General features: G+C 52.8%; 6 protein-coding genes across 6 annotated transcripts, besides 2 other annotated features; 5 read left to right on the top strand and 1 right to left on the bottom strand.

Moving 5' to 3' along the window:
* Nucleotides 1-176: 176 nt before the first annotated feature.
* Nucleotides 177-1,077, top strand: PVX_087075 (30S ribosomal protein S6, puatative; the record flags this gene model as incomplete). The annotated part of the gene is made up of 2 exons (XM_001608309.1): nt 177-793; nt 963-1,077. The coding sequence occupies 2 exons, from the start codon at nt 177-179 to the stop codon at nt 1,075-1,077; spliced, it is 732 nt and encodes a 243-aa protein (XP_001608359.1).
* Nucleotides 571-607: a microsatellite.
* Nucleotides 1,078-1,610: 533 nt separating the features above from the next.
* On the top strand, nt 1,611-3,432 carry PVX_087080 (DHHC-type zinc finger protein, putative; the record flags this gene model as incomplete). Its single annotated transcript, XM_001608310.1, has 4 exons — nt 1,611-1,777; nt 1,915-2,099; nt 2,323-2,903; nt 3,223-3,432. 4 exons carry the CDS (start codon nt 1,611-1,613, stop codon nt 3,430-3,432), a joined length of 1,143 nt encoding a protein of 380 aa, XP_001608360.1.
* A 1,088-nt stretch (nt 3,433-4,520) lies between these two features.
* On the top strand, nt 4,521-6,019 carry PVX_087085 (peptide release factor, putative; the record flags this gene model as incomplete). Its single annotated transcript, XM_001608311.1, has 2 exons — nt 4,521-5,090; nt 5,249-6,019. 2 exons carry the CDS (start codon nt 4,521-4,523, stop codon nt 6,017-6,019), a joined length of 1,341 nt encoding a protein of 446 aa, XP_001608361.1.
* Nucleotides 6,020-7,406: 1,387 nt separating this feature from the next.
* Nucleotides 7,407-7,433: a microsatellite.
* On the top strand, nt 7,415-9,314 carry PVX_087090 (aspartyl aminopeptidase, putative; the record flags this gene model as incomplete). The annotated part of the gene is made up of 1 exon (XM_001608312.1): nt 7,415-9,314. One exon carries the CDS (start codon nt 7,415-7,417, stop codon nt 9,077-9,079), a length of 1,665 nt encoding a protein of 554 aa, XP_001608362.1. The 3' UTR covers nt 9,080-9,314.
* A 497-nt stretch (nt 9,315-9,811) lies between these two features.
* On the bottom strand, nt 9,812-11,444 carry PVX_087095 (hypothetical protein, conserved; the record flags this gene model as incomplete). Its single annotated transcript, XM_001608313.1, has 4 exons — nt 10,950-11,444; nt 10,509-10,622; nt 10,011-10,269; nt 9,812-9,873 (listed from the first exon to the last, which is right to left on the bottom strand). Exons 1-4 carry the CDS (start codon nt 11,034-11,036, stop codon nt 9,812-9,814), a joined length of 522 nt encoding a protein of 173 aa, XP_001608363.1. The 5' UTR covers nt 11,037-11,444.
* Nucleotides 11,445-14,122: 2,678 nt separating this feature from the next.
* PVX_087105 (hypothetical protein, conserved) lies at nt 14,123-18,585 on the top strand (the record flags this gene model as incomplete). Its single annotated transcript, XM_001608314.1, has 5 exons — nt 14,123-14,186; nt 14,469-14,908; nt 15,249-18,252; nt 18,378-18,434; nt 18,539-18,585. 5 exons carry the CDS (start codon nt 14,123-14,125, stop codon nt 18,583-18,585), a joined length of 3,612 nt encoding a protein of 1,203 aa, XP_001608364.1.
* Nucleotides 18,586-21,824: the final 3,239 nt, after the last annotated feature.

Genomic DNA, 21,824 nt, shown 5'->3' with positions numbered 1-21,824 from the left:
GCGAGCTCACAAAGCAGCCAAACTGCGGTGCAAAAAATGGGCTACTCGTCCCCCCCACACCCACGTTAATTTATCCCCACTATATCTCTCTACCCTTTTCTGTGTGTTTTTTTTTGTGACACTCGCGCCGCTTCCAAGTAGCTTCCCAACCGCTGGCTACCACTTCCTCACCCCCTATGCGACTACTCCCCCTTCTGCTCGCCGCCCTCCTCACCACTTTGCAAAGCCCCCTTGTTGCTCGTCGGCCCCAACCGCACGCAGTCCTGGGGATTGCCCCAGTGCGGCCCCAAGCAGGCACGGCAGGAGGGTGGGCATTCATCGGAGGAGGCATCAATCCAGTTAGCAGGTGGAGCAGTCCCCTTAAGGGTGCACAGCAGAGGGGAGGCGCTCCTGCCACCCGGGGAGGAGGACGGAGGAGCCCTTTCAAGCTGAGGGGCTCCCTAAACGATTACATCTACAAGCTACTCCTCCGGAGATTTAAGAAGGTCACACACAAAAGTCAAATGAACATCTTCAAGTCTGTGCTGTCCCCCCGAAGTAGCTACAACGTAGATCTCCTCTTTTCCTGTAACTTCACCATAAGTGAAATTAAAAAGAAAATCGCAGAATACACTTATGAGTTAAAGCTAGTGGATGGAGAGGCATTCCGAGCTCTTTATTTGGGCAAGAGGAGGCTAGTGAGGCCCATCAAGAAGCAGATGGAGGCCTACTACGTCTTGTTTTCCTTTCAAATGTACCCCTCCCTCATTCACGAGATTAAGCGGAAGCTCCGCCTGCAGGACGCCGTCTTGAGGTTCGTCTCATCAGTGCGCGGGAAGAGCGGCAGTCCACCGCGTCCCCCGTTCACCGCATCCACCCGTTCGCCGCGTCCCTCCTTCCGCCGCATCCCCCCTTCCACTGCCTCTCCACTTTCACCGCTCAACTTCCACCGCTCAATTTCCACCGCTCCCCCCCCTTGGCAGATTCATGGTGACGAAAAACGAAAAGACGTCCCGGAACCTCGCGTACGCGGAGAATGAACCCGTCAGGCAGGGGCTGGCCGCCACCGAGGCGCAGTTTTTTAAGACGGCGGACTGACGGGGGCTGCACGGCACGGCCCGTTTACTCCCTAGCCGTTTCGGCAGCTACTTCGGTTGCCACTTCGGCAGCTACTCCGGTTGGTGCTCCGATTGGCGCTCCCCCTGCCGCTTCGCTTGCCGCTTTCTTTCTTCCTTCCTTTTTTCGTTGGTGCCCCATCGGCCACCCCGCGCGCAGCGGTGTAGCCCGCGCGGCCGAGGCTGAGCCGGCTGCTCGGGCGGACGCCCGCATATGAACTCTCCCCAAGGGGAAAAAAAAAATAAAAAATAAAAAAATAAAATAAAAAATAAAATATAAATGAACGATTGAATAATGCGCCACGCACGCTTACATGCTGGGCATGCTTCTGTGCTGTACGCTGCCGCCCCCCTTCCGCATGCACACCAACTTGTTAAATCATAGCTGCGCGGGAGGAGGGGAAAACGGGGGGAAGCAATCCAAATGGTGCCTCGACGGGCGTTTTTTCTCCCCCCCAGAGGTTGACTACACACAGGGGTGTTCCTCCAACGACCCTTTGGCGATCCCCCCGCACGATGAAGAACCCCCTGCCGTGCGTGGTCATATGCATTAAGCTCGCCGTCCTAGCCACCCTGACCCATTTGGTGCACACGGGAAAGCTTCCGATCGACGGGCGAAGCTCCTTCTTCTTCCTCTACGCGGCATCCTTCCTGCTCTATGCCATCTCGTCTCTGCGCGACCCGTATGAATGAGGCTGAGAGAGGCGCGCCAGGCTACCTAACGGGGTCCTCCTCAAAAGGGTGTTGCATCAATACCACGTTGCACCCCGCCCGTTTGTCACGCTGCTCAAGCCGGTGTTCCTCCTCCCCCCCTCCGCAGCGGCTACCTCAAGTCTTGCCCCCTAGCATACCTACCGAAAAATGAGCGAGCTGCATTCCAAGCGAGCTTAAGTGACCGCACGGGGGGACATACCAAGAGGAGGGATATACCAACAGCTTGCTCCATCACCCAGGATGAGATACCATCATCCGATTCGTTTTCCTCCGAGACAGTCAGCACCAATGGTTAGACAGAAGGAGCAGGGGTGGTGGTAGTATCCCATGGGGGGGGACACTACATTAGGTGTATACTTGTTGGCTTCTATCCCCACGGCATATGTCTACCCGAGTGCTCACTCACCCACTCACCCACTCACTCACTCACTCACTCATTCATTCCATTCATTCTTTTTTTTTTTTTTTTTTTTTTTTTTTTTCTTTCATCTGCACTGTGTCCCCCCAACTGCAGACGAGCTGAACAGCTTCACCATCATCCACCACAGGAGCCACAACACGGTCATCACGGAGAGGGGGGTGCGCAAAAGACAGAAGGGCGCCACGGGGGGACTCGACGGACGAAAACGATGCGGCCATGGTAACCCATGCAGCCAACCCGATGAGGGTCGCCTCCCCTCCACGAACCAAACGGAAGACGCATGTCTGGAAGGCAACAGAGGGGGGGCCAAATTTGAAGAGAAGGCGAATCCCCAAGCTGGGCGGAGAGTTCCCCCCCGATGGGGAACACCCCGATGGGGAACCCCCCGTTTGATGGCCCCCCATGGGATCAGCGCAAACGTGAATGAGAGTGGCCCCTCCAAGTACAAACCCAAGTCTCTCAAACAACTACACCACGTGGGATGCAACGCGGATGAGAAGCATGAAGGACCTACCCACGTGAAAAGAACGATAGGGGACCCCCTTGAACGCACGCCCATCATATGCTCCTTGCACGTTGAGAGGAAGCCCACCACCATCTTTCGCGTGCGAGGTGGGGAGGTGTACCAGTATGGCGCCCCACTCGATTACTGCTATGTGTGCGGCGTTGTGCAGGTAAGCGGTGCCCACGTTAGCGGTGGAAACGTTAGCGGTGGAAACGTTAGCGGTGGAAACGTTAGCGGTGGAATCCTTTGCGGTGGAATCCTTTGCGGTGGAATCCTTTGCGGTGGAATCCTTTGCGGTGGAATCCTTTGCGGTGGAATCCTTTGCGGTGGCATCCCTTGCGGTGGCTGCTCTGGAGGCGGCTCCGAGGAGTGCCCCCGCTGAGGGTACTCTCCTTCTCTTCTCTACCGCTCTGCACCCACTCTGTCCTTCCCTCGAACCAAATGAAGGGAAACTCCTTCACCATGACTCTCTCTCACCCCCCCGGCAGATCTTGCGAAGCAGACACTGCAACGCCTGCCACAGGTGCGTGCGGACATTCGACCACCACTGCCCCTGGATCAACAACTGCGTTGCGGAGAATAACCGAGGCTCCTATCTGATGTACCTCCTCTTTGAAGGCATGGCGGTTTTTCATACCCTCCGATTACTCTCCCGAGTCCTTTGGGGGATGCTCTTTGGGGAAAATGGGTTCGTCTGAGGGGAGGGACATGCGAAGTGGGAGTGACATACGATAGGGGAGTGAGGGGAGGGACCAGCACCTGGGGTGTTGTTTCTCTGTGGGGACCTCCCATGAGAAATTAAAGCGGCCATTCGGGTGACCCATTTGGGTGACCCATTTGACTACCCGTTCCTCCACACCCGCCGCTAACCCGCTGCCTCCCCCTCGCAGGTGGTTCTTCGCCTGGCTGGTGGTGCTCTTCCTCGTGCTGTTTTTCTTCTTCACGATGATCTCCTGCTTGGCCCTCTACCACGCGTACCTCTGCTTGGTGCGTGCGCTGGGAGCGGTCCGAGGAGTCGTCCTGCACCACTTCTGCCATATTATACTGCACCGCTCCACCGCTCAGCCGCTTCACCACCGCTTCCCTACCACAGATAAACGAGACGACCCGCGAAAACACCCTGCGGGCGAGGGGCACACCGGAAGTGAAAGCCCCAGGAAGGAACCCCGCCGGACCCTTCTTCCTGGGCTACCAACAGAACGTCCTCATTTATTTTGCTAACCTCCCCGTCGCGTGCATCTTCCCCCGAGTGGTCAGGCAGTACGTGTCAAGCCGCTTCTGCCGCACAAGGGGCGTTGCCTGGGGGGCCCACGGGGAGATCCTCTGGAGACCACGTAAGCAAAAGGAAATGAGCGAACGGGGGGTTACCAGAGGGTTTACCCTGTTGATCTGTGAGGACCCGCTTGACCTCTTAACCTGTGCTAACCACGTTGACCGTGCCGAACTGCTCCGACGAGGAAGCCCCAAAGGAGCGAACAACCGGAGGGGCTACCGCGACGGGTTGCTCGCCACCGCAACGGTTTGATCGCTACCCACACGAGATAAGGCCATTTCCCCCGTGCAGGCCCCAAGTCCTCCTTTCGAAGCCAGGCCATTCTTCTCCCCATCCTGGAGGTAAGCCGCCACTCATGTGCAAGTGCAGAGGAGTGACAGCCGCGTGAGTTTTCACCGCCACTCATGTGCAGAGTTACAACCGTGTGAGTTTTTACCGCCACCCCCCTGCAGCACATCACAGCATGCGTGAGGAGGCAGCTCTCCCCCGTGACCCTCTCGATCGAGTGACCCAATGAACAAGCCACTGAGCACCGCAGCCAGGCACTTCTTCCTCTCGCGGCGCAACAGCAGATTGTTCTCATCCATCCCGACGGAACTAACCAGCAGTCAACAGAAGCTCCTGGTACAGCTAGCCAAAAGAACCGTTTCCAAAACAGGGGATGGCAGAACCCATCAGAAAATCACCAAAATTCAGGAGCGGTCCAAAGTGTTGAAGACTCTGCATGACGACTTAGATGTGTACGCGGAGCTCTTCCGGGAGAGTGGCTTGCTCGACGAGGGGGACACCTTCGGCAGGGCCCTCCAGGGGGTGCCTTCCCCCTCCGCGATGGGCGCAAAGGTGGGTGCAAGGGTAGATGCAAAGGTAGGTGCAGACGCAAAGGTAGATGCACAGGCAGATGCAAAGGCAGATGCAGATGTAGGCGCACACGCACACGCAGACACACACAATGACGATGACGTCCGGCAGCTCCTGCGCGCCGTCGAAGACGTGGGGAGCCTGCTCCTGCAGGATGTGGTTGACTTCTACAAGAGCGTCGTCAACGCGGAACACCACTTGGACACGGACGAGGTGAAGCTGGAGGTAGGCCCGCGCGCTTTCCACCCATCGTGCATGCCACCGCAAATATGTGCCACCGCAAATATGTGCCACCGCAAATATGTGCCACCGTAAATGTGTGCCACCGTAAATGTGTGCCACCGTAAATGTGTGCCACCGTAAATGTGTGCCCCCCCCTGCAGATCACCCCCGGCGTGGGGGGCCTCGAAGCCAAGCTGTTCTGCAGCGACCTGCTGAGCATGTACGAGCACTTCTGCAAACTGAAGGACTTCCAGTGCACCCTCATAAGAGGCGAAAGCGACGATGCGAAGGATGGCCACAGAAACATCGTCGCTGTGGTGAAGGGAGAACGCGTGTATGAGCACTTCGTCCAAGAGAATGGCATCCACCGAGTGCAGCGAGTACCAGTCAACAGTAAAAAAATACAAACGTCCACATCAGTCGTCTTCGTTTATGATGAGGAAAGCTTAAGAAAAAAAATAAAAAAAAAAATGAACCTAAAAAAAAGCGATCTTATAATTGAAACAAAGAGATCTGGGGGACCGGGAGGACAAAGCGTTAATAAAAATGAAACTTGTGTTAAGGTCCTCCACAAGCCAACCAACATATCTGTGGAGGTGCAAAAAACGTCCAGCCAAATGCAAAACAGGAACATGGCCATAGAGGCACTCAAGACCAAGCTCTTCTCCTTTTACTACCAACAGGAAAAGGACCTTTTTTTTAAATGCAGGAGAAGTCATAAGATGAGTGGAGACCGAAGTGAGAAAATACGATCCTATAACTTTATAAATGATTTTGTTACTGACCATCTGAGCAATGTGCAGTACCCTGGGATTGATCTGTTCTTCAGGGGTGATGGCCTCCTTCGCCTCGTCGATCACCACAGGAGGGTTTTCTACCGGCACCTCGTCGACGAGACGTTGCGCTTTATCTTGGCCCGCACGCAGGAGTGACGCTGAGAGGTGGAGCGGCATGCGGACGAAGTCACCACACACAGAGGGGTTATCTATCCAACCGATCCGCTCATTACATGTGCATGCACAGGTGCATACCTGCGTGAGTTACTCTTCCGCGCACCCCTTGGGGGGGAGAGGCACAACGGAGGAAGCTGCTCGAACGAAGAGGCACTACTCCCCTGCCTACCTCTTCACTCAGCATTCGATCAGATCAGCCCATGGTGAAGCTCCTCCCAGTTGACTTCCCCCGAGGGGAAATCCCCCCGCGCGGTTCGACGCACACGCTCCGTCGATGTGCACAAGAGGGGATTTTCCAAAAGGGGGTGGGGCTACGGGAATACACCGAGGAGGGGAGCCCGTCGAGGTGTCGATCCCGCTGAGGAGTCGATCCCACAGAGGAGTCATCCCAAGAGGGACATTCCGTGGGTTCCTTCGTGGGGAACGTGTATCCCACTCAGGAGAACTCCTTCGCAGTGGTGAATTGTTTTTCCTTTTTTCTTCCATTTTGTTTCCACTTTTTTTTTTTTTTTTTTTTTTTTTTCCTCCCCATTTGTGCCGTCGAACTGGTAGTGGGCCATTCTGCGCGGCCTCCTCGACTTGCAGCCTCTCCGACTTGCGGCCTCGCCCCGGTTTTCTTTTTTTTGTTTGTGCCACGTGAGAGGCGAGGAGTGGTTGCAGTGAGGGGTTGCAGTGAGTGGTTCCAATGAGCGGTTCCAATGAGTGGTTACAACGTGTGGTTGCGTTGTGGATTTCTTTATCGGCTGTGTTGTGGATTTCTTTATCGAATGCGACGTGGACTGCTTTATCGACTGCTCCTGTACTAATTGGTGAACTTCCCCTCAACTGGTCGATCCTCCCCACCGCTCGGAGCCTCAACGCACTTGCGCATACAGGTTGTGCGTGCTGCGCGTGCTGCGGTGGCCAGGTTAAGGGCGGCTGACCTCGCGCGATTGGGGAAGCCCACTGTAGAGGGACCATCGCAAAGCGGTCATCTGAAATTATACCGCTTCTCAAGTTAGGCCAGCCGCCACGCAGAAGGCTTCCTTTTTTCCAAGAGGTTATAAACCGCTGGGAAAAACTACCTCCGAGAGTTGCAGTTGGAGAGTTACGGTCACCCAGTTGTAGCGTTGCCAAGTTACAGGGATCGCCCCTCCCAAACGGATCGTCCCTCCCAAACGGATCGCCCCTCCCAAACGGATCGCCCCTCCCAAACGGATCGCCCCTCCCAAACGGATCGCCCCTCCCAAACGGATCGCCCCTCCCAAACGGATCGCCCCTCCCAAACGGATCGCCCCTCCCAAACGGATCGCCCCTCCCAAACGGATCGCCCCTCCCAAACGGATCGCCCCTCCCAAACGGATCGCCGCTTACAAAGGGATCACCGCCATCACCATGGAGAAGAAGGCGCGCGAGTACGCGCAGGGGGCCGTGAGGTTCATCCAGAAGAGCGGGAGCAACTTCCTGGCGTGCAAAAACCTGAGGGAGAAGCTGGAGGAGAGGGGCTTCAAACGAATCCATGAAGGTGAAAAATGGGAGCTACGCAAAAACGAAGGATACGTATTGAGCAAGCAGAGCAGGAACATCTGTGGGTTCTTTATTGGAAAGGACTTCACCATAGAGAAGGGGTCCATCCTCATTTCGATTGGCCACATCGATTCATGTTGTTTGAAGGTATCCCCGAACAATAATGTAGTGAAGAGTAAGCTGCACCAACTGAATGTGGAGTGCTACGGCTCGGGGCTGTGGCACACCTGGTTCGATCGCAGCTTGGGGCTATCTGGCCAGGTACTCTACAAGAAGGAGGGCAAACTGGTGGAGAGGCTCATTCAGATTAACAAGTCCCTTCTCTTCCTCCCCAGCCTCGCCATCCACCTGCAAAACAGAACGCGCTTCGAGTTCTCCGTCAAGATTAACTACGAGGCGCACTTGAAGCCCATTCTGTCCACCCTCCTGTATGAGCACCTCGTGAAGGGCGGGAAGCCAGGTGCAGCTTCCCCCACGGAGGACGCTACAGACGCGGATAACGCACAAGAGAAGCGCCTCGACGCGGAGGACCACTCCCCGAGCTGCCACTCCCACCAGGAAAACCCCAACTCCTCCCCCCTCCTCTACACACTAGCGAAGGAGTTGCAGTGCCAGGAAAAGGACATCCTCGACTTTGAGTTATGCCTAATGGATGTTAACCAGCCCTGCTTCACCGGGGCGTACGAGGAGTTCATCGAGGGGGCGCGGTTCGACAATCTGTTGGGTTCCTTTTGCGTCTTCGAGGCGTTCGCGGAGATGGTGGACATGCTAAGGGGGGGAGCAGAAGCAGCGGCGGGAGCGGCGGCCGCGGCAGAGGGAGAAGCATCAGCCGCTGGTGCTGCTAGTGCTGGCGCCGCCGCCGCTCCCCCCCCCGGGGCGCACGCAAACCTGTACATCTGCATCGGCTACGACCACGAAGAAATCGGGTCCCTCAGCGAAGTCGGCGCGCAGTCCTACTTTACGCAAAATTTCATCAAAAGGATTTTGGCTGCCGTTTGTTCTTCCCACGCGTGTGATGCCGCGTCTGCTACTACCTCGTCTGCTGCTACCGCTAGTGCCCCCCCCTCCATCGACGAGCTGTATGGAAGCCTCATGAGCAGGTCGCTCCTGCTCAACGTGGACATGGCCCACTGCAGCCACCCCAACTACCCAGAAACGGTGCAGGCGAGCCACCAGCTGTTTTTCCACGAGGGAATTGCCATCAAATATAATACAAATAAGAACTACGTCACGTCGCCCTACTACACGTGCCTTCTCAAGAGGACCTTCGAGCTGTTTGCTTCCAATTTTAATGAGAAAATAAAGTACCAGAATTTTATGGTGAAGAATGATACCCCCTGTGGTAGTACCGTGGGTTCTATGGTTGCTGCGAACCTGTCCATGCCGGGCATCGACATTGGCATTCCCCAGCTAGCCATGCATTCGATAAGGGAGATAGCGGCTGTGCGGGACGTCTACTACCTGGTCAAGGGCGTCCTGGCCTTCTACGCCTACTACAGCCACGTGCTCGCCTCCTGCGTTCCCGACGCGTAGCGCCCCGGGAGGGGTGTCACCGCGCTACTCCACTGTGTTACTCCACTGTGTTACTCCACTGTGTTACTCCACTGTGTTACTCCACTGTGCTACTCCACTGTGCTACTCCACTGTGCTACTCCACCGCGTTATTTCACCGCGTTATTTCACCGCTCCACCCCACCGCTTGATGCCACGCCGTGTTTTTTCCTCTGCATGCCTTTTGGGGCCCCCTCTTCCGACCCCGTAAGAAAATTTAACTCAAACGAATATAACCCAAACGGATAACTCAAACGAATCTAAATGAGAACTCTCCTCCGATGGGGCACTCTTACCCCCCCTCCAATTACCAAATTCCGTGAAAAGGCGAAGTGGGTGGAATTCTAAAGCAACGTTTGGTTGGAGGTGCCCAGGGGCGAAAGGGAAAAAAAGGCAAAAAGGGAGAAAAAAGGAGAAAAAAAGAGGCAAAAAAGGGCGAAAAACAGGGGAGCAAACGGCTGCCGAGAAAAGGGCCGCCGACCAAACAGCCGCCGACCAAGCAGCTGCCCAGCATCCCTCCTGCTCACCACGTACACACGTCAGATTAAAGCTCAGTGGAGTGAAGGCTCGCCATCACCGTGGCGGCAAAGGGGCATGTCAAACATGACCCCTCGAGGTTCCTGTTGTACACGTGAGCCGTCTGCTGATGGGTGCTCCTGCTGGTGGGGCTCTCCTGCTGATGGCTGCTACTTCTGACCAAGTTGGTGCTCCCCACTACTGACCGCCGCTCTCCGCCAGCTCCTTTGAAAACGTCAGGGCGGCGATTTTGGAGTTTCCTGCATGGGGGAAAGGTGTGCGTGGTGTGGTGCGCGGCCAGGTGAGTGGCCACAGGGGGGATGTGGTTATACCACTTCACAGGTGAAGTGGTTTGCTAAACAGCTAAACCGCTCCACCGCTCTCCCGCTCGACCTACCTCGGTCGTGCTCCTTCTCCTCGTCGTAGAGCACAACGAGGATGTTGCCCCCCGGGACCTTGATCAGGTGCAGCCCGCCCTTCAGCTTGGCGCAAGTGGCCACATCAAACGTGTAGCCTTCGAATTCCAGGTCCCTCTCGATGTTTATAAACTGGTACTTGGTTCCTCCTAGCCACACGCCGTCTGGGGCGTAGCCCTCCTTGAAAACGGTCAGCAGCGTCTGTCCTTCGTTAATCGTTTTTTGGCTTTTGTTTCCATTCTGCGGGGGGGGGCGCGCGCAGGGGAGGCATATTATAATAGCCACTCAGGAGAAGCATGCTGCAACCGTCACGCAGGAGAAGCATGCTACAATCGCCACGCAGGATAAGTATATTATAATCGCCACGTGAATGCTGCTTCTCATTTGCGCTCCTCATTTGCGCTCCTCATTTGCGCTTCTCATTTGCGCCACGCTTCAGCACAGCCCTCTGCGGGGACCTGTCTCTCCCCGAGGCCTACCTCGTCCTCCACCTCAATTTCGTAGTCCTCCTTGTAGAAGAGGGTCCACTTGTCAAACTCCGCGTCGTTTTCATCCGCTTGCGCCACGCAGGCGTACACAACTCCGTCTTCCTCCTGCATTGGGGGAAATAAAAAAAAAAGGGGAGACGTAACTTCAAATGGCTCACTTATACATCCCACCATGGGCACGCTCTCTCCCATGTGTGTAAATGAGCATTAATATATGTTAACACGTTTACACTGGGTTGCCCTTTTCTTTTTGGCAGCTGCTCGGGGGGGCGCGCGGATCCGCACGTTAGCAAATGGAGCGGCTACGAAAGCAATTCGCACTTTAGCTGAGTGTTCAGATGACTCTTCAGCTGAGTGTGCAACTCGCACCGCATCGTGCGCCCCCACGATGGCTTCTCATCGCGTGCCAATCACACTGCCCGTCCTCCTTACCGAGGCCAACCCCGCGGCCGACACCTGGTTCGTGGCCAACAGTCGGTCGTTCAAGTAGCTGTCCCATGAGTATTCTTCTTCCGCCATTTTGCTCTCCTCGTTTTTTTTAAATTTCGCGCGGGGGAGTGAAGGGGCAGCGAAAGGAAACGAAAGGGAACGAAGGGAAACAAAGGGGCAGCGAATGGAAACGATGAGGCAGCAAAAGAAAACGCGTGCGAACAAGGCGAAACTTCGGCAAACGCGAAAGTTCTAAAAATGTGAAGCACGAAAAGGGGGGGCGATCAAACAGGGGGAAAAGGAACACGGCTGGGTGAAATGTGAATTGGTCTGCCAAATGGGAGGTGAGCAAAGGGGGAGAAGCAACAAAGGGGGAGAACAACAAATGATGGGGATGCAACAAATGATGGGGAAGCAACAAAGGGGGGGAAATGAAAAAAAAATGGCCAGGTGAGAGGATTAAATCAACGCACACGGCAATGAAAGCTGAGAGATCAGTGTAGTGAGCCAACCAGCTGAGTTTTTTTTTTTTTTTTTTTTTTTTTTTGTTATAAAAAAAAAAAAAAAAGCGAGCTAATTAAATTACACCCAGTTGGGAGCGCACATATCTGTACGTACCCTCTCCCCTTTGCGCACGCATGTGTCCTCTCACGTTGATAATTTCGTTTGGTAAAAGCGGTAAATATGGCAAATGTGGCAAATGTGGCAAATGTGGCAAACGCGGCAAATGTGGCAAACGCGGCAAATGTGGCAAACGCGGCAAATGTGGCAAACGCGGCAAATGTGGCAAACGCGGCAAATGTGGCAAACGCGGCAAATGTGGCAAACGCGGCAAATGTGGCAAACGCGGCAAATGTGGCAAACGCGGCAAATGTGGCAAACGCGGCGAATATGCCAATGTGTTCCCTTGCCCTGCCCAATGATCGGTTTGTTCGCCCCCCCAGGCGGCGCGTGGGGACTCGCCCGTTCTGTCCCAACTGGGAGGCACAGCGCAAAGGCGAAAAGGGGAAAAAAAAAAAAAAAAAAAAAGAGGATCACAAAAGGGGGAGCAAGCAGCCACGCAGCTAAAGTGACAAACTCGCTGCGTACGAATGGAGGGGAATATTTTAAGGCGGTCAACCCCCCGGAAAGGCGAAAAAAGGTGATCACAAGCGAAAACAGGCGATCCAAACGGAAGGACGCGAAAGGCATGCCAGGGCAACAGACAGCCCGCTTTCCCAAAAGACGAGTAAAAATGTTTCCTTTTGGTTTCTCCCCCACACAACTCTGTTCATCGTGAACAGAAAAGTAACAAAAATTTTAGCTGCCCGGTTACCCCAAAGAGGACTTATCTCTCTCCCTGTGCGGCTTCCCAAAGAGAACGCTACACTCCCCTCTCCCTGTTCGTTCGACCTGAATTTCCACCCCGGGATGACCATTTCGGTCATATGGCTCTCTCGAAAAGGGAATAAACAGAAAAGTGAAATGCGGCACGTCGGCAGTCAACCGGGAACCCTCCACGCAAATGTGCTGCTAACCGCTCTCCTTTCCATTGGTCTCACTTAAGACAGCCCTGCCTCCCCTCCGCTAAGCAGCAGCCCCAACTGGTCCAACCATCACGATGCCAAGTTTGCAAAAAAAAAAAAAAAAAAAAAAAGGAACTCCTTAAAAGCGAGGGGAATTCTTCCGCCTTATCGGATCATACGCCCACCTTTGGACTTCCCCCCACTTTGGCAATTCGGCAAAAAAGGCACACATGAGGATGTCCCTTCTTAGTTTGTATGCTTCCCCAAGAGGGAGTGCCTCCCTGATCTGTTAACCGAGTGCCTCTTCACTTCCACGAATGTGTGTGGATCCCCATGAATGGTCACTCACAAAAAGGGGGGAACTTCCCAATAAAGAAATATTATGAGGAGAAAAACTACCCCAATGGTAAACCACTGCACAGGGAGGAGAAGGGGGGGAGGAGGAAACCGAAATGGCCCAACTGAGCTAAAGGGAAGAGCTTCTCTCCCAGGGCACGCAAAGTGGATCAGGTCGACCGCTTGCAAGGGAAGAGAAAAAGAAAAAGAAAAAAAAAAAAAAAAAAAAAAAGGAAAACCCATCGTGGCAGCGAATGTGCCATCAACGCGCAGAGCTCCCAAGAGAAAAAAAAAAAAAAAAAAACAAGTGCCTCCTTTTTGTGAAATTAAAGCACCAGGAAGAGGGAAGGAAAAAAAAACCTGGGCAGAATGCACATGACCATCACTCTCTCCCATCAACCTTAATCACAGAGGAGATACATGCACATGTGAGGGTGTGCCCGTGTATGCGAGCGGACGGACGCGTGTATGTTCTGCTGCACTTCGTTACTTTGTATGCCGCGTTAACCGCTTTGATTGACAGCTTTTTTGTAACTTTTTTTTTTTTAACCCCCCCCTGCCCTCGACTAAATCACCTGATGACACACGTTACAAAGTGTTACCTACCAGAGGTCACCTCTTTTCCTTTTCCTCTTCCTTTTCTTTTCCTTCTTCCTATTCATCTTTTTTTTTTTTTTTTTTTTTCTTTTTTTTTTTTATATTTTTTTTTATTTTTTCCTTTTCGTTCGGCCAAGCGAGAGTAAACCCTTTTTGGCGTATTCCATCGCTCACACCATTTGTACAAATTTGGGGTCCGCATTTTTTATATTATTTTTTTTATTTTTATTTTATTTTTTTTATTTTTTTTTGTATTTCTTCACCCCTCGTGCGCTGCTCCCCCTTGTAAAGTCAAGTGACAGCCCCGCGCCCACCCCTCGGAGTGCCTGCTCACACGCCTGACTCTCTCCCCTTGATGCACTTCCCTGGTTGTGTGAGGAGCTCTCCATTCGCGACGCTCGGGGGCCTACGTATACAACGTGTGCATGCCCACTGACACGCTTCCGTTTGGCGCGCTTGCCAGGCGGCCCTCCTGCTCAATTACTATAGCACATACCTTTACACTTACACATCGCCGCCCCACTGGCGAGGAGCCACTTCGGATTGGAGGCACCCCCGACAGAAGCGCCTTTCCTCCTCGCGGCCGACGCAGACAAGGAGCGACCCCCCGGGGAGATTCAAACGGATAACCACTACCAGCAAACCGCAAATCGCAAACCGCAAACCGCAAACCGCAAATCACCAGCCGATAATCGCTACCAGCCAACCGCTACCTGCTAACCACCCCCTCCCCGTCAAATGCAGTTATGGCTGCTTATAACCGGTATCGTCGTCTGTGGGATTCTGAGTGCCCTGTTCTCAGGTGAGCTGCCGGCTGTTAGGCGGCTTAACAGGCGGCTTACCCCATGAGCGGTTTACCAGGCCGCTCACCCACCTCGCCACTTCCCAACTTCCCAAACTGCTCACCCACCTCGCCACTTCCCAACTTCCCAAACTGCTCACCCACCTCGCCACTTCCCAACTTCCCAAACTGCTCACCCACCTCGCCACTTCCCAACTTCCCAAACTGCTCACCCACCTCGCCACTTCCCAACTTCCCAAACTGCTCACCCACCTCGCCGCTTCCGCGCTTCCCCCATGGCAGGCCTCTCCCTCGGAATAATGATGCTGGATACGCTGCAGCTGAACCTGCTGATCCTGGTGTCCGAAAAAGACAAGAAGGAGCTGAACAACGCCAAGAACGCGAGGAAGATCCTCCCGCTGCGCAACAACACCAATGAGATCCTCGTGACCTTCATCACGGCCAACGTCATGGTGAACTCCGCCTTCAGTTTGCTACTCAGCGAGCTCACCGATGGAGTCACTTCGTTTATCATTTCGACGCTGATCATTACCATTTTCGGGGAGATAATACCGCAGTCCATTTGCTCCAAGCACGGGTTGGCCATCGGCGGCTTCTTCGCGCCCCTCATTCACTGCCTCAAGTTTTGCCTCTTCATCTTCGCCAAGCCGACGAGCCTCATCCTGGACCACTTCGTGGGTACGTCAGCAGTAGGGGAGGGGAAGAGAAAAAACGGGAGGACGGTGTGAGAGAAAGGGGGAAGCTCATCCACAAGCACACCCAGTTCTTCACCCAGTTTCGAACCCTAAATCTGAACCCTAAACCTAAACTGAACCCTAAACCCTAAACTGAACTCTAAACCCTAAACCCTAAATTTGAACCCTAAACCCTAAACCTGAACCCTAAACCCTAAACTGAACCCTAAACCCTAAACCCTAAATTTGAACCCTAAACCCTAAATCTGAACCCTAAACCCTAAACCTGAACCCTAAACCCTAAATCTGAACCCTAAACCCTAAAACCACTTCTACAACCACAACCACTTCTGCACAACTTCTGCACAACTTCCACCCCTCAGGGAAGAACGTGCTGAACACGTACAACAAGAAGCAGCTGAAGGCGCTGGTGGACGTGCACAAGAGCGCGGCGGACATCCTGCACGAGGACGAGGCGAAGATCGTCGTGAGCGCCCTGGAGATGTCCCAATACAAGGTGATGCACATCATGACTGACATCGATTACGTCTTCGGGATAGACTACAACAGCTTTATTAATTATGAAACGATCAAACGGATTCTAAAAAGTGGGTTCTCTAGAATACCCGTGTTGAACAGATGTAACTCAGAATGTGTAGTCGGACTCATCCACATAAAGGACCTCATTAACATCTGGTTTGGCATAAACAAAATTATTTTTGATAATAATTCGCTGGTGCAATGTAGGAAGAGGAGAGATACCAGCAAGCATAGGTATTTCAAGAAGAGGTCCAGAACGGGTATCTTTCATTTAATAAAAATGAAATCGGAGAAGATTAGAATTGCCAATAAGATATATGCCTACGATGGGGCGAGGATTCTTGGCCGTTGCTCTGCTTCGAATAGGGGTGATGATGCACCTCGTCGTGCCAGTCAGTCCACCACCACGTGTAGTAAGCGAAGGAGGAAGATCCCAGTGAATGCACACCCCTCTGGTCAGAAGCCGAACGGATACGACACCGATACGGCAGATGATGAAAACGACTGGGATAGCACCCTGGGGAAAGAAAACGGAGCGGAGGGGGCGGACGACGCCGCCAACAGGGGAGACCCCTCCGCCAATGGGGAGGAAGACGACCCCCAGGACGGAGTGGAAGTCGTCGACCTGAAGGGCGGCGCGGAGGGGCACCTGAGCACCGACAGCGAAGTGGAGCCCGCCCAGGAGGCCTCCAACCCGGATGAGGTGAAGATAAACATCGACGAGCGCCCCCACCGGAGGGGGACCAAGCAGGAGAACAGGACGAAGCAGGATAACACGGCAAAGCAGGCCAAACCGGCCAAACAGACGAACGCGAGGGGAGACCAAGTCGGAGGCTGCGCCTCAAATTCGGACCGGGAAAAGAAAAAGAAGAAGAAGGTGCAGATCCACGTGGAGGGCGAGGAGCCGCGCGCCGGATGCGGCGGCTACTACGATGGGGAAGGCGGCGGACGGGGGGGAAGCGACAAACGGGGTGGATTGGACGAAATCGTCAGTCCATCAAAGCTGCGAGAGCGAAAGAAGAAGAAAGTTAAAAAGACCTACAAGAACCCCTACGAACACAAAAACAGGAATGTAAATTTCGTGGAGTTCCTGTCCGACCAAATGATGCTGAATGGGGAGGACGAGCAGGAGTCCTCTTCCCCCGACGAGGTCGTATTCACCGACATTCAAAAGAGAATAAAATACTATAGCAGAATGAACAAGGGAGGGGGGGGAGATGCCAACGGAGTGGCTGCGAAAGCGCTACAGGGGAAGCCCCGCCCGGAGAAGGGCAAGCCGGCGAAGTGGGAGAAGAGCGGGCAGAGCGGCCCCGGCACAAAGGGAGCTACCCCCCCGAGCGGCAGCCCAAGCGATGGAGGCGACCGGGGAAACGCCGCTCACGCCGGGGGAAATGCCGCTCACACCCGGGGAAACGCCGCTCACACCCGGGGAAGCACCACTCACACCCGGGGAAGCACCACTCACACCCGGGGCAGCGCCGCGCACAGCAGCATCAGCGACATCGCCTCGAACCACGGGCGAAACAGATACATCTCGCAAAGCATCATGATCAAAGAAAACCTTAACAAAGAAAAAAACATGCAGCACATCTTCCTAGACATAAAAAATTACATTCGCATTGCCAGAAATAAAGACATTGAAATCCCAGTGAAGTACATTCTGAAGCACATCGGGAGGTACATATACGGGGTGGATTACAACGAAAGCATTTTGTCTCTGCTGAGCTTCTTCAAAAGTGCCAACAATCACATCGTGGTAGTGAGAAAAGTTATTTACGATGAGCATGCCGATCCCAAGTACGCCCACATTGGCATCATCACCCTGGAGGACGTCATTGAAATCCTGCTGCAGGAGGAAATAACGGACGAGTTTGACTTCCGCAGTGTTAAGAAGGGCACCGACATTCCTTCCAACTTCGTCTGGAAGAACTCGGACGAGTCCATCGGCAGGGCGAAGCAGCAGGGCGAGCCGCTCCGAGGTGAGCCACCGCAAGGTGAGCCGTCCCAAGGTGAACCATCCCAAGATATACCCCCCCAAGGAGAGCCGTCCAAAGGAGAGCCGTCCAAAGGAGAGCCCCTTCCAAACCAGTCACCCTCGCCGCATTCGTCACACTCGTCATATTCGCCACCTTCGCCGGCAACCCCGCCCCAGCGCGCGAGGCCCGCCAGGAAGCAGACGCTCATGCCGAGCTGCAAACGGGAAGTCATCAGCTTCCTAAAGGAAAGCGTCTACTTCAAGTACATCGACACGCAGCTAATCAGCAAGTGCATCCAGCGGAAGAAAATAAAAACGGCGCAGAAAAATGAGTACATACTGAAGGAAAACACCTTTTTAAATTACGCAATCATCCTGATGAAGGGGCACGTGAAAAATATAAAAAACGGAAGTACCAACGTACTCGCCCATAGGTGCATCATTGCGCTGGAGGCACTCGGCCCATGCAACATCATCGAACTGTTTAACAGTACCATCGAGAAGAGAATAAACGTACTCAAAAATTATGAAGAAGAAAAAAAAAAAAAAAAAAAAAAAAAATCCCTATTCTTTAAAAGGAAAAGTTCGGACGACAAGAAAGATTCGCTGCGTCCCAAGTGGACGACCTCCCTCTCCAGGGACAACAGGAGCGTCCACCCAAAAATGGAACACAGCAATATGGGCAGCAATATTGGCAGCGCTATGGGAAGCGCTACGGGCAGCGCCATGGGCAGCGGTCTGTCGAGTCACCCCTCCGGCGGACTGCGCAGCGGCCTCGCCAAGACCAACTCCCATGTCATTCACAAAAACATCAACATTTTGTTTAAGAAGTGGTACACCCAGCACGTGTACTTTAACAAGAGCGCGTGCATCGCAGGTGAGTTTGCCCGTGCGGAGCGGTGAAGCGGCAGTCTGCCATGTGGTCTTGCGGTCACGCGGTCACGCGGTCATGCGGTCATGCGGCCAACCTGCTAACCTGCTTCCCCCGCTTCCCCCCTGCAGAAACCCCCTGCGAATATATGATTCTTTCCAAGAACGAATACATGGACATGATAATTGGTAAGTGTCTCTCCTCGGCGAAAGGAGCGCGTTGCTATGCGGCACAAGGGGAAGTGTAAATACTCACCATTTTTTTTTTTTTTTTTTTTCCTCCCCTTCTGCAGAATGCTACAGCAACAACAAGGTGGACGAAATTATTGAGGACAACTGACGCGGAGATTTTTTTTTTTTTTTTTTTTTGTGCACATGTGTGTGTGGTTAGTTGGGTGGGTACCCTCTACCAACCTTCGATGAGGTCCTTCCGTCATTTCTTTTTATTTCTTTTATCTCTTTTATTTCTTTTATTTCTTTTATTTCTTTTTATTTCCTTTTATTTCTTCTTTCTCCCCTTTCTTCTTTTTTTTGTTCCCCTTCAAATTTCAAATTCGTTCAGTGCCCCTGCTCCATTTTTTTTCATTTTTTTTTATTTTGTACGTTTGGTATGAACAAGTCATAATTTTAAAGATGTTAAAAAAAATGGAGAGCAGGCATGCAGGTGGAGGCGGCACACACAGGTTGGGGCGGCAGGTATGCAGGTGGGACGGACACTGGCATGAATCAACGAATTAACGAATTAACGAGTTAACGAATTAACGAGTTAACGAATTAACGAGTTAACGAATTAAGGAAAACTGTTTCAAGCGATGCGCGTGCAACTTGGGCGGAAGGGGGGCACCCAAAGGGGGAATGGGTCTCTCCCCCCAAAAAAAAGGACGTGTATGAATGGATAGGCTGTCCGATGCTTGCACAGCGCTGAGCTCAGCGGTGCTGTCACTGTGGCGGCTTTGTCACTGTAGAGGGTTTGTCACTGTGGCGGCTTTGTCACTGTGGCGGCTTTGTCACTATAGCGGGGTTGTGACCGGACGGGGGATGCTCCTCGGCGCCGCGCTCTACATAAGCTGCTCCGACAATTCTTCTTCCTCTTCGTTTACGTTACACGTGTTGGCGCAAAAGTAGGAAGAGAATAGCAACGTCGAGGCGATCACGGTCGAACTGATCACCGCCAGGGACAGTCCGACTGCCCCAACGCCCATGCCTGCGGAGGGGGGGAAGAGGCACAAGAATGAGAGAGAGGTACACTAGGGGGCAAACGCAGACGAGGCGGTCACGAATAAAGCGAACGATAGTGAAACCACTGCTAATAAGATGTTGAATGGAGGGCAGTAATTAGAACATGCGCACCCTCGGGCAACTCTCATCAGTTCGAGGGGAGAGAGTGACGGATGGCCTCCCAGAAGAAACACATTCAAGTGTGTGAGGCACCCCTGGGAAGGAGACAAAACGCAAACGTAAAATCAACACTCCACGTATTTCCAAAATGGTTCTTCCTGAACGGGTCAGAAAAAGACTCGAAGATTTACCTGCACCGTAAATAATGTTGTCCACAATTCCGTAATCTGCGGGGAAAAAAAAAAAAAAAAAAAAAAATCTTCCAATTTTTTAGCTAGCCAATCAGGAGAATGAACTCACGTCTGTGTATGTACCCGTCGATGGGGCACAACATTGTTGCCATTCTTTTCCCTTTCTATTCCCTCCCTTTTTGCAAACTCAGTTTACCTTTTTTTTCGAAGCTCTTGCTTTCGCTGAATGCTTCGCCCTGCGAAAGGGGGTATGGAGGTGGATTGACCGCCAAGAATTAACCACACTCCACAGGGGTGTGAAGCGAAAAGGGAGGCGAGCCTCGCGGAGTACACGCCGAGGGAAGTACCCCATGTAGGCGCCCCCACATGCCGCCTTCCTAAACACTCGCATTTGCACATAGAGGGGGTCTCCCCCCCCCTGCGCGCATATTTCTCTCGTTTGAAGATTCCTCACTGTTGATTTCTCCGTGGTGAAGGTGCTCTCAGCCTTGTCTCTGTTATGAGGAAAAGAATAAGTAGGAGGAATTTAACCAAAGGCCGCTGCTCCTGGTTGGGCGTGTATACCAGTGCACCCCCCCCGGAAGTGCAAGCAGGCGCACACACTGCGGCGGTGTGTTGGGAGTTGCACTGCCAAACGACGCGGCGCAACACTTCAGGGCCATTTTCCCTCTCCCCTTGAGGAAACTCACCCGGCGGGTATCCTTCGGAAGTGGCCATTGTAAATTTTTTTTAACGTCATTTTGGCTAACTGCTGGGGGAGCGGAAAAGCGCGAAGCGGAAAAGGGAGAAGGGGAAAACTATGAAGGCGCAAAAATGCAGAGCGCAACGTTATGGAGAATTAAAATAAAGGAAACAAAAAAAGGGAAATTAAAATGGGTAAAAGGGTAAAAGAGCAAATGTGCAAATGTGCGTGCTGTTTTTTTTTTTTTTTTTTTATACGCAAAATGTGTGAGACGGTCTACAAAGGGGGGGAGCGAAAAGGGGAGTAATAGAGTAAGGAAAACATCCAAAAAATAGAAGCAATTTTGCGTCAGTTTTGCTTCACTTTTGCGGCGCATTTACGCAGAACCGCGTTAGAGTCAGTCCCGCGCAAACGCCAAATACGCCAAATAAAAATCGGGACCAGCGTGACGGCGCAGTGGGGTGAACCATACCAACGTTGTGGACTCACACCTCCAGCAATTCTTTTTTTTTTTTTTTTTTAAACGTTAGTCAACCATTGTGCGAAGCGACACGTTCGTGCCATGTGAAAAATTCCCCGTGTTTGAAAACCATCAACAGAACAGTCGGGGGCACCCCTCCCAGCAGCAACCTCCCCCGATCCGCTCCCATCCGTTTTGCTCACCAAAATTGGACTCTAACCTTTTCCACATTTTTATGAACACGGAGTGGAGGAAATTTACCCACCTTTCAGCCACACCATGGAATGTCACATGGAAGAATTTTTTTTTTTTTTTTTTTCTTAACTGACCCAAATGTGGCAACCAAGTTGCGCGGAACGGATAGCCACCCCCCCACGATGTGCGCAATTTCCCCCGCAGTGTAAACTGTGAACTGCACGGGAACGGCAAAAAAAAAAAATGAGCACCAGGGGAAATGCGCAAAAATATATTTCTCCCGCAAATAGAAACATGCTTGTGTATCCCACAATTTGAAGAAGGCCAAATAAATTAGTGCCATTTCGGATGCGTCCATTTACACCTGCCAGTAAAGTTTACACCATAGAAAACATGCACGTGTTTACACAGATTCGCCGCACTTCTGTTGTGACAGCCGAGCTGCTCTCCCGTCTCCGTTTCCCAAAAGAGGGAAATTCCTCCCCTCCGCGCGAAAAAAAAGGTTACAGTTGTGAAATTTTTCTCCAACGCTCATTTCAGTTCCACCGTTGGTTAATCCGGGTTTGTCCCGCTGCACGTGTGATTGCTCGGGCGAACCTCCCAGGTCAGTAGCACGGTTCCCCAAAAGGGGAAAAAGCGAAAAAGTGAAAAGGTAAAAATGCGAAAAGGTAAAAAGGCAAAAAAGTAATTCCTCAAATTGTAACATATAATTG

The sequence above is a fragment of the Plasmodium vivax genome, chromosome 7, assembly GCF_000002415.2.
Source record: "Plasmodium vivax chromosome 7, whole genome shotgun sequence".
In the NCBI taxonomy this organism is placed as follows: domain Eukaryota; phylum Apicomplexa; class Aconoidasida; order Haemosporida; family Plasmodiidae; genus Plasmodium; species Plasmodium vivax.
Note: the sequence above shows the minus strand (reverse complement) of the source record. Positions and strands in the feature narration are given on the sequence as shown.